The sequence below is a fragment of the Cinclus cinclus genome, chromosome 1 (assembly GCF_963662255.1).
Source record: "Cinclus cinclus chromosome 1, bCinCin1.1, whole genome shotgun sequence".
In the NCBI taxonomy this organism is placed as follows: Eukaryota; Metazoa; Chordata; class Aves; order Passeriformes; family Cinclidae; genus Cinclus; species Cinclus cinclus.
Window position 1 is genome coordinate 92,608,640 of NC_085046.1, and position 12,185 is coordinate 92,620,824.

General features: G+C 37.5%; 1 protein-coding gene across 1 annotated transcript in view; it reads right to left on the minus strand.

The window, feature by feature from the left end:
* CARMIL1 (capping protein regulator and myosin 1 linker 1) overlaps positions 1 to 12,185 on the minus strand; it is a 191,067-nt gene that overhangs the window by 55,986 nt on the left and 122,896 nt on the right. The window contains exons 18-22 of the mRNA XM_062487400.1: positions 11,979 to 12,060; positions 10,636 to 10,735; positions 10,494 to 10,548; positions 5,037 to 5,209; positions 2,667 to 2,735 (exon numbers count right to left, since the gene is read on the minus strand). Of these exons, the coding sequence (XP_062343384.1) occupies positions 2,667 to 2,735; positions 5,037 to 5,209; positions 10,494 to 10,548; positions 10,636 to 10,735; positions 11,979 to 12,060 (479 nt within the window). The remainder of the gene's footprint in view (positions 1 to 2,666; positions 2,736 to 5,036; positions 5,210 to 10,493; positions 10,549 to 10,635; positions 10,736 to 11,978; positions 12,061 to 12,185) is intronic.

Genomic DNA, 12,185 nt, shown 5'->3' on the forward strand with positions numbered 1-12,185 from the left:
GGTAAGGAGATTTCATGGACACAAAATCAGAGAGGTAAAACTTTAGAAGACCACTATCCTAAGGAAGGAAGGAAGGAAGGAAATCCCCTGGACTTGGGTTGCTTTCAGACACACAGTATTATTTTCATCTAAGAATTAACCAGCCCTTAGGGGAAAATACCAAGAATTTAAAGCTCACTTTTCAACTTTATCATTGTGTTGTGTTTTTCTCTGTTTCCTTGAAGCCTAAAATACTCCTCCATTCTTCTTTTTATTAACACTCCACTTGTATCTTGTAAATGAGTACATTTTTCTACAAACTCAATCATCCAGTAATTTTCTAATGCATCAATATACTCAGCAAAATACCTATATTTAAAGGATGCTAAATTTCAGAGAGATGCTCAAAGACTGTAAAGGATGCTCCAAAAGAGGTCCGCAAAACCTCTTTCTCTGCATACAACATGTGTGACAACAGTCCTACATTTCATCACATTATTTTCCCTGCAGTAACTTCTGATCCACACACTCCTCTGCTGCAGTGGAGATTTTACTTATTAGTTCTTTAAAACCAGGAATAAGATCATCTGTTTTTCAGTTCAAGGAGTGTGAGTTTCACACCACTGCTAAGGGAGGAATTCATAGCCCTCTAACAAGCTCCAGCATTTCTCCTCAGAACTTCAGCTATTTCTTCAGTCAGTCCATATGGAAAAAAAAAGTCTTTCAGAACACAAGACAATGCTGTAGAGTCCTGTGATAGAGGGGGCTCTAGGCTGCAAATCACATGCTTATCTTCATATACCACATGTTTATCTTTAAAAGTGCAGAGATACAAGGTCCTGCTTAATGGCCAAGCTGAATAGGATGACCACTGTCCTCAAATACCCTGCTGAACTAACACCTGTAAGGGACTCTGCAGAAAATCTTCTCAGCACTATACACCACCTCTCTGGGACACCCCTGGGGCAAAGTCTACCAACAGCCACACTCCTGGAATTCCCTTGCAGGAATAACATTTTAAAAAGCAATAAGCAGATGAATAAAAGCTGGGAGAAGGGGAAAGACAAAAAAAAAAACCTTTCAATTACTTCAGCCTGTTTCAAATCCCCTCAGCCTCCTGCCCATACTACAGAAGTCTACCTTTCTTTTTTGTTTTGTGGTTTGGTAGATGACTACTTTTCTTAAGATTGAAATAACACATAGAACACATATCCTCAAGCATCTTCAGTGTATTTCTTTCCATTTTGAGCAATGGTTCTTTTCTACAGAATATTGATGGCTTCTGGTATTTTTAGGAAACATATGGTGAAGAATGTTCTCAAAATGTCTTCAAGATGGATTGTTTACAGCCTAATTGTTTTCAGCCAGTAAAGGCAGTCCCTCTCTTCACATTTAAACCTTTGTTGCTTGCGGCTTAGTTTGTGATGTTATCAGTGTTTTTGACAATTTAAAAATGTTTAAGGCAACCTAAAATTACCACAGCTTCCTAGTTAAATAAATGAGGCATCACCCTGAAAAAGTACAGTGTCACATAATCAGCTGCAGCATTCCAGGGGTGTTTTTGTTTAGATTACTTGCCTTTGCCACAGGATTTCTCCCCATTCTCTATTTACTCATCCAAACACTTTGGAACAGAGGAATAAAGCTGATGCTAACCAGAAAACAAGTGTATTTCTTTTTCTACCAGACTTTCCCATACTACTGCCCATTAACAGAGAAATGTCTGCAAATTGACAAATAACCTTTGCAAATTATTGCTCACTTCTATTAATGGAACCACTGCACAATGATTTGCCTAAAATGATACATCATTTATCTAATTTCCCACATCAGTGCAACTGGATTCCTTTCAAAACCTAGCATATAAACTACAATAGTTTCATAAAACAAGTTACTTTATAAGCTCTAGCCTCATGACCCCTTACCAGGGTTAAGAAGCTCCCTTTAGTAGTTATACAGTTTTATAAGACATCTTGTCTAGAACCTAGCAATTGTAGGTTACATTCACTTTCTAAAGAGAGCCTTTGCTCCTGTCTGAGGGATTTAATGATGTGAAAAAACTTCAGCTGCTGCTTAATTTAAATCTGTAATTCTTCTCTCTTAAAAAAAAAATGTAATAACAACATATAAAGACATGTGATGGAAATAGAGAGAGATGAAAGCAATTTAACTATCCCTGGTAATGGCTGCATCTGTGAGTAAATTCATGGCAGCAAAATGACCAAGACCACAGCAGTTACAAAGAAAAACTGCAGCTCCTGAAATCATCACTATTAGCTTCAGCTAGCTACAGAAAAGAAAAAAAGTCAGACCACAAAGGCCCACTTCAGTAATTTTCTGTTATTATATACAGCTTCATTCACTAGAACAGAATTTCTGCACACTGTCAACACAAGAGAATAAAGAAAAGGGGAAACAATACCAAATTCAGAATATTAACACTAAGAGCAGAACTCAAGGATCTTAATGCTGATAGCAGCGCATGGATGAAAGAGCCACAGAGTCTCTTCCCATCCTTTTGAAGGATGTGAAGTCATGAATTTTCCCTTAGATTAAACATCCTGATGCTTAAAATTGAGAGCACTCAGCATCTTCAAGATCACATTGACTGCGGTGAGAACTGCAGCTGCTCAGATCATTCAGGACCTTTGGCCTTTTCATCAGACATTCAATTGCTTGAGACTTACTTTTCCAGTGCCACAGCTATGTCCTGGAAGCCCTGTGCAGTGATGTTATTCTTGTCCCATATTACAGTTCTGAGACGTGGTGGGAAGAGGAAAGAAAAATAAAAGTTAAACAAGAACCACTAAATAAATCATTAATGAAACTTCGCATATTGAAATAACACACTGCTGAATATTCAAAATTGCAGAAGGCAGCACTTTAAAACTTTGTCTTTATTTATATCTACATTCTTGAAATGACAGAAATTATGGACAAATACCCAAAATCCAGTTTCCCTGACTTTAAAGGGGACTCTACTGTATTTTCCATTATTAACACAAGTACCTTATTTTCTAAAGCACAATTAATAGAAAGCTTTGGACATAAGTTCCTGCTTTTTTGAGGAATAGCATCAAAAGCAAAGTTCATTTGTCTGCTTTACAAGGTTATACTGAAAAAACCAGAAAATTGCAGTAACTGGTAAATCTGTGTTCCACATAGGTTGTGTGTATTTTATAAAAATTCATGCTGATCAGAGGTCAAAATTTGCAGTCTATTACACATTCAACCCAGCACTAGGCTTATCACACTGTTCACGTGATTCCACATGCAACACAAGTAGCTGGCAATATAAACCATTAGGTTAGGTGCATTAAATTGTGGCTCTTTTGAATACACAATAATGATAAGAGTGATCAAGCCTCCCCCTCCTCCCCCAGTTGAGACCACTCAAGCAGACTGCCTGGCAATTTGCAAACACATGTTCAAAGATCTCATTAGTAGGCAGGAGAGACAGACAAGCAGATAAATTTTGCTTCTGCTACAGCACCAGTTGTAGCTGTTCTTATTAAAAAAAAAAAAAAAGGCACAAAACCAAACAAAGATTTCTGGCATTCAAAAAAGAAAAAACAAGTTAGATGGCACACTTTTACAAGTATTGACATCCTTCTGTTGCTGCAGAATTACCCTTCTGGTTTTCAGATGAAAGGTAAAAAAGAGAGGAAGAGAGATTCTACACTCACTCTGCAAACATCAGGTATGCTAAGGGTCAAATCTTGAATATTTTTGCCACTGGAAAGTGTGTTTATATTTCTACCTGGGTGTCATTTTTATAACATTTTTGGCAGAGACAGTTACCATTGCATTATTCAGTCCATAATCACACCACAGACTGTGGTGACAATATGTCAACTATGACATTCAGCATACTGTGAACTGTTTCAGTCTGCCACCCTGAAACATATCAAGACTATTTCTTCAGATACTGTGGTCATTACAGGTTAATACATTCAATAAAACTAAGCCATCCCTCCAGTGTTTTCTTGACATTTTTAATATTCAGTTCGGGCATAACAATGCAAAGGCCACAAGATCCCTGCCTCTGGTCAAAATAGCCAAGATTGTTTGTGGGAATTTATTATCCTCCAGGGAACAAATACTTGGAGATCAAGTAAAAAGTGGTCTTTTTACACTGACAATACACTGAGGGAGATTCATCTGCACAGTCTGACAAGGAGGAGGGAGGATTATCTTTCCTGATGAGGGTGACGTATTTAAAGGTCCCCATCCAGATTTGCACTGATTGAAGGTTTTACTGTTTGTGAAACACATGCTGGAGAGAAAAAACAGTGATACTCTCAAGCCATCAGTGCCAGACATGCTAAAAAGCAGTGAAGTTTTTGGGCAGATGAAGTTGCAGAGAAGATATGCCAAGGTCCATCAACACGGTAGGAAGGGGAGACAGGAAGGATAGATGGTCCATGCTGCTTCCCATTCTGAATTCCACATGCTCTTAGTTCTACAGACTGACACTTCAGAAGACAAAGAATAATTTACTTCGGTTTCCTACCCAAGTATCAGAATTTCATCTGCTGGGAAAGCCTCCAGTAAGAAGGAGAGCAGAACAGAGGAGAAGAGTAGTTAAGCACTAGAATTGAGCTCCCAGGGACACTGTGGAATCTTGGTACTTGCAGATCTTCAAAACCTTCAGGACTGAACAAGTCCCTGAGCAACCTCACACAGCTTTAAAGTTGGCCCAGCTTTGAGAAGAACATTGGATTTAATTAATAGAGAACTCCGTAAATTTTTTTCCTGTAATTCTAGAAATTTTAAAACTCTTTTGATTCCAACAAGAGGTCTTTCTGTTCAAATGTAGAAAATTTTCTTCAGTTTCAGTTAAGGAAATATTTTTGAAGGGACAACTTGCTTCTCTTGTTTTCCTGTTGTAATTTTCCTTTCTCTTAAGAAAAAGGAGGATGAGAATCCTTCCAAATAAAGACACTCCTTAGAGGCTGTATGCAGAAAGGTTCTGAAGAGAAACAGATTGAGAATAAGCCAACAACTTCAGTAATATTAAGCCATTCTACTGTTTGCTGCAAATACATTTCCCTTACCTGAGTTTGGTGTTTATCTGTAGGGCTTTTGCCAGCATCTTCGCTCCCATATCTCCCATGGCATTTCCACTAATATCCACTTTTGTGAGAGAAGTATTGCTGCCCAAGGCATTAATAATGATGGTGACCTCAGTCTTCAGCTTGGAATCTGCGAGGGACAGTGACTGTAGAGGCTGTGGATCATAGAAAAGGCACTGATAACAGAAACATCTGATAATGCACTCATTCCTCAAACACCAACTAAAAGAAGCTAAAAGTTTCCCAGACTCTTGGGGACTGTTGGGACAATAAACATCAAGGAGTTATTTCTGTGTTTGCTGCAGATCCTACAATACATGATAAAGTGGGAATCAATAACTTACAGCACAGGTATCAAACACATGCACACAAGCAGATTAAGTTGCAACATCCTGTGAAAAAAATATTTTAAAGTGGCAGTGTCTTCAACTTCCTGAGTCCTATTAAGTACAGAATTCAGTGTAAACCTCAAAAAAGGCAAGATGACAACAGCCAGCTTCACAAAACAACTTCCGGTGTCCAGTGAGTTTTGCTAAACCAGCATTCACATTTTCAGTGAGAAATACAAGTATCTACCACTCCCCTTCTCTCCTTCGGGCTGAGACATTTGCCCAAGGGCAAATTACAGCCCAAAGCATTGTTAAAACACCAACAGTTTCCTTAAAGTGCTTTATTATTGCTACTTCAACTTTAGGAGCGATTTTGCATATCTGTTCCTGCAACAAAGGGCATGGACTTCTGGAGGAAAGATAAAATTGCAGTAAATTCAAAGCAGCACTGAAATTCAAAGCAGCACTGAGTAAGTCAATAAGTGTTATTAACAACTGTGTTTTGACATCCATAACTACAATATCTTTCAGTAACTTTATTTTTTTATGCAGCATATTAAGCTGAAACTACCTTATTTGGCTCCAGCAAGTTACACTTCAAGCCTTAAAAAAAACTTCTCTAAAAATGCCCATATTTCCTCTACTCTCAATGTCCCCAACACTCAACAGCAGGAGCTCAAGAACCACAGTCAATCTATCCACATGCCTTGCAAAGATATTACAGCTCCTAAAAATGCATTTTGTCTTTGGTGGTGAATGAGCACTCCACAAAACATTTCACTTGCTCAAGTGTGAGTCCATATAGAGGAGTGTATTGCCATTATCTTGCCACTTAGGCACGTATTGGAGGATGAACTTGTGGAGCCTAAAACCCCTGAACTGCCAGCACAGGAAAATCAACACCTCATAACAATAAGCCACAGCACTCATGTTAGATCCTGAAGTTTAGATCAATGTAAATAAACCAACTAAACTGTGCACACCTTCCAGGGTTCAAGGTGCTTGCATCATACCTGCCATACAACGGGATCCTGCCCTCCAGACACCACTTGAATACAGTGATAACCAAAAAACTTGCAACAAGAAGAAATGCAGTTACTAATGAGGAAAAGCACAAAAATTTGGACGCACAGCAGGCTTATAATTAAAGTCTAACAATAAAATAAGCCACATGCTGGTTTTATTTTAAATGGAAGTTATTAAATTAATACGCTAATGCCCTTAATCTGTTTTCCAATTTTATTGCATGACATGAAGAAGAGTGCAAATAATTATTAAGAATTTAAAAGCAATATTAACATAAAAATGTTAACATCACATTTAGAATGGTACCTAAGAGCTCTTGACAGAATTCTGAGAAGCTCTTTAGCTGACAGATTCCCAGTAAAGCAGCACCACACAGCACTAGGAGAAATCAGCAATAAACCTGTGAATGTGACACGGATTCTGGTTCTCACGTGACACTTTAGAAATGGGCATTGGAATAACTGAGCTGCAGGTGATCCCTCAGACATAACTTTTCTAAATCTCAAATACCCTCCCAGGAAACTCCTTGCATTCCAACACTCTGACAAAACACTGTAGGACTGAAAACCCTGCTCTACTGTGTTCTATAAAGATTGACAGCCATACACCATCTATAAATATTAATTAAATTTTTATCTGAACACTAGATTAAAAACCCCAAATTAAACAAAAATAAGCAAAAAAAAGGAAAAATCAAAACCAAATCTCCCACAAATATGGTCAGTACTCTACAAACACATACTTCTTTTCACAACTTAATAGTTTTAGCAAGATATTGAGAAAACAGAATTCAAAGGAGCACTTTCAGTGTCTCTGCTACAGAAAACAGGTATTTTGCCTGTACAGAGAAGATTCCTTAACACAATCTTTTTAAGGAATAGAAATTGTATGATTTTATTCATTGATTCAGTAATACTTCTGCTGGGAAAAATCCCTAAGAATTAAATCAAGCTGAATTTGTTTTTCCTAAGAACAAGAATGTTGTAAAAACCCCAAAAAAGCCAATTCTGCACCAAACACTGAACTAACAACTAAAGATATTCTTCACTAGAAATTCACTGCACCTGTGCAGGAGTGATTACCACTCTGAGTAACAACACTGCGTACCAGCAGTATAACATCAGTTTTTGCAACAAGAAAAGGAATGGCACAGTAAGAATACATTATAATAGTTTGCACAGTATAGCACCTGCTTAAATAGAAAAGATATTAAAAGAACCCCAAACAAATGAATCTAAACATTACATTCTCTTTTATATAAAACTCCTGTGAAGTTCTGCTATGTTGTTTACTACTACTGCTTTTAAATTGTGCAGAATTACATTTGGATATTGCTCTATTTTAACAGTCATAGAACCAAGCCACTGATTGTTTAAATCACTGTACTCGTGACTCACATTAACACAGCAATAGAGCTATTTAAAGTGTGAATAAATATATGAAGAAGCATTTATATATGATTGTTTTAGATTAAAGCCTCTTGCAGACAATGTGTGGCCCTAAAACCATGCAGTGTGCTCTGGGCAACATCACACTCTGGTCTCTCCAACTGCATCTTAACTTTTTAATATCCTGTGGCATTAAATGCATACTCGTGGTAGAATGAGGACCACCCCATTTAAGATCCAAAACCAAATCAAAATACCTAGAGACTTAAAATAATTTTCTAAGCATAAAGGTACAGTAAGGACAATCCTAGGCAGACTTCTACAACACCTTTTCCCCACAATGCTACAGTGTCTGTCCTCTACTCTTTTGCTTCTAGGAGATGGTTCATTCTGCTTTTAGCACTTGATGAGACAGAAAAAAACCAAAACAAAATAAAAACAAGATTCCTTCACTGAAGAGGATTAACAAGATAACAAAAGAAAAGAGTACAGGGAAAGAAGAGGCAGGGTAACCCCAAAAGGATCATATCCTATATCCCAAATGTTAATGCAAGACGTGAAGGACAGACAGTTACTTTAAGTATCTAAATAAAAGGACTTTTTGGTGAATGATTTTTATTATAACATTGTTTGAAAACAGGATGAGAATACATTGTGCAGTTTAGGTCAGGAAAATGTGGTGGGTTAAGAATTACAGGAGCACATCTGACCAGTAAATAGTGTAAAAGGCAGAAAATAGAACAACAAATTATGTCACCCACAGGCTGAAAAGGAATGCAAGAAGTGGAAGTCAATGATGCAAAGAAGAGAAAGCTGCAAGAATGATACCTACAAAATTTAGCAGCTACTTTTTCCAGTGACCTGGAAGCTTCAGAAACAGAAGCCAGGGGGGAAAAAAATAAAAGTTGTAACACTTCAAATAGAAACAAAACAGTGAAAATTGAAGTTTTTGTTCTTAAGAAAAGATAGCATGAAAAAGAGAGTCATGAAATTGGGGAAAACCCCCAACAGCGCGTTTGAGAAGATGATTTGGGTACTGAAAGGACAGAGAGTGCATTGACAAGGTGTTTTAGGATATGGTCTGAGTGGGAAGAAACATTCACTTGCAACAGAAAGAAGGAATAATAGAGATAGAAAATATACTGAATTACATTTGCTGGTGATTATGTTCTTCAGGACAGCTGTGAAAGGATAAGCACGAGAAACAGGGCACGACAGAGACAAATGCCCACAGTGAAGAAGCAGGTGCTATCTGATTAAATTAAACCCTTCAGTACAGGATCAAAAGGTAAAGGAGAGAAGGGGAAGGCAGTCCTGCAGCATTCCCTTCGGAGGCAGAGTAGAAGGAAGTGGTCACACAGCACAAAACAAAAAGGCTAGTTTGGTACACGAGGTAGTAACAGAGTTCCACCAATACACTACTCAGCACAACCCTACATCTACATTGTGCAAACAAGGACTCTCATTAAGGCGCTTTCATTACAGGGGTTACCTCGATTAGAATCAGTTTTGGTATCTATATGCAGAACTTCACTGCATCACACTGATATCCCATGTTTTAAGGAATAAAATACGGAGGAAGGCACAAGAAGAAGAATCAAGAAACACAAGTACCACCAGTCCCATTTAAAAGGACAGAAAGAGCATAGAGAATTAGTTAAGAAAATCACTTCAAATACAATTGAGAATTAAGAAAAAGGGAACACGGGATATGAATCTAATGACTTTGCAAGGAAAGAGACATTAGAAATCCTGGCTAAAACTGGATTAGACACAGATGGGAGGAGAAGATAGCCAAGCAGTTACTATGGAGAGCGTGCTTGGAGGTGAGACAATAAAGACACCAGGAAAGAGCAGGTGTTCAAACAACCTGAGTCTACAGTTGGCTGTTTCTGGAGAATGAGGAAAGCTTGGTACTTGCACAGGAAATTAAGGAGTAAGAAAGGACTAAGAGTAGATAAATAAACATCTACAAGCATGAGAGTAACAGAGGATCTTAAGATCCCCTTCTAACCAAAACTAGGATGCCAAAAATAGGCAAAAAAACAAATGCAACTACAAAAGTCTTTCAGAATCATGAAAGAGTGTGGAAATTAATAAAGTGGGCAAGCATCCCAGCAAGGTACCCTGAAGAGGTTTTATGAAATTGTTCCCACGACTAAGAGAAGTTGAAAACAGCACAGTGAATAGTTTATTTGCATCTTTTGAAGAAGGAAGGAGTTCCGAGACATCACTGCAGTGACCGTGCATTTTGTCAAATGCAGCAAAAAAAAAAAAAAAAGGTTAATAACAAAGAACAGCTATCAGGAAATTATGCATTCCATAAATTAAAAAAAAAAAAATCTTACTGAGAACACTACCATTGCAATCTCTTATCAGGACACAAAAGTTCTGAAAATTTGTGCCTGAAGGGCTGTATAATTCAGACCTAAATAACTAGGTTACACATATCCAACAATTTTAAATTAATGTTTTTCAACAACCACAGATCCTAAGACTATGCTCAGAAAATGTTCACCTACATGCCACAAATTAATCCAAACTACAATCTGAAAAAAAAAAGCGAACCCAAAATGTTGGATGTATCTGTGCAGGGTTGTGGTCAAATCTTATGCAGCAAAACAGTGAAGAAAATTATCAAAATAGACTGTAAGGGTACAAACACACATGATGATAGCAGACAGAAAGATACTCACTGAATCCTCGTCTTGAATCATCTGAACTAAATTATCAAGTACTGGAGTGAGATTTCTGAGGGAAGAAAAGTTAGGAAGATGATGAAATCAGCAGTTTCTCCTCATTTATCCTCTTGTTATTTAAAAGAAAGAAAATCCTTACTTGGATTTCATGTTGTTAAAGTTTTTGCCTAATGCCAAGTGTCTTATCGATCGGTTTTTACTAAGCCAGACTACAAGGGTTGAGAGGTCAGATTCTAGGCCTGTAAAGAATCAGATTAGATTAGGAATTAAAATACATTTTCACAAAAGACCCAGACCAGGTCCAATTATTGATGCTATATTCATTCAAGTAATTATATCAGTGTACTAATTTCCAAAATGTGTAGAAAAATTTCCATTCTTCTGTCTTGAAATCTTTTTCTCATTAGTGCCTCTGCTTTTCTATGAGAATAAATACTTTCTCTAAAATAAACCCTTTAAATCTCCATGCTAATCAGCTATAACAGGCACCTCTCAGAAACATGGAAGATAATTCAGTCCCTTATCCACAGTCCAACCACCCAAGGGTAGTTCCTCACACTGTCAGGCAGAGTCTGAAGTTCCTTGGAGAATTCTGAAACAATGCTAATCACTATTAAGTCTTACTAGAGCTGTGTACCAACAGTATATCAAAGCCTTCAAAAGCCTGTAAAAAAGGCTAACATAGCAGACTATGAATAAAATGACCTGAAAAACAAGGCAAATTTTATTCTACTCATGTGTAAAAGTAAAATAACTTTTGCATTTCTAAGGCAGTTATGTATTTGAGGATTCCAGTAGCTAGATTACAATTATTTAGAATTCAGATTCACAGCAAAATTTAGATTTCAAATATCTACCCCTATTTATAAAAATAAATCTTTTTGCATAACTGGGCTGAATCAGTAGCTCTCAAAGCTTTTTACTTGTCCATGCCACCCTTCTTGGGCATTCCACTGTACTGAGAATCTGTTTCTGAAATATTTCTGCATTTAGTTGATAGAGGGACAAACACAGCAGGTGAATTCTTCCAGTTTATACATCTTACACCTTGAATCTGCAAGATGAGAAGCCAGCTCATATCCCAGGAATATCTGTGCTAGGAAGCACAGACACTCGAAAGCAGAAATATTCACCAGACTTTTCCAAAGATTCAAGCAGGCCTCTTCTGACCTGAAACTGTTGGCTCTTTGCTCCATTTTTTTCCCCTCAGCTTCATTCTCTACCAGACCTTTCCCTTTGTTCTCTCACTACACTTCCAATTCTCATTCAACTTCTCATCCTCTTGTACTTAAATCAAATTTACTCTGGATCTAATATGAACTTGGTGCCATTATTTTATTCTGCTGTGTTACACTGATCTCAAACAACAAACTTTTGAGGATATAGTTAGTCTTTCAAAGTTTCAGCTTGGTTATACTGTGAGCTGAAACAAAAATCATTTCTTGACTCCCACGACCCTCCATTCCTCTTCTGTGTACTTACCATTGTCTGAAATATCTAGGCTGGTGATATTGTGTATTTCTGCTATGCATCCTTCCAAGACTTGTGCACCTCCAGATCTTAACTAGAGACAAAACATCATCCATTTTTGCAAACTAGTTATGGTTTCAAGATCACACAGAAGACAGTGGTAGGAGCTTTGTGAATACAGAAGGCACTAGCAGCAGCAAAAACAACAGCAACAGAAGA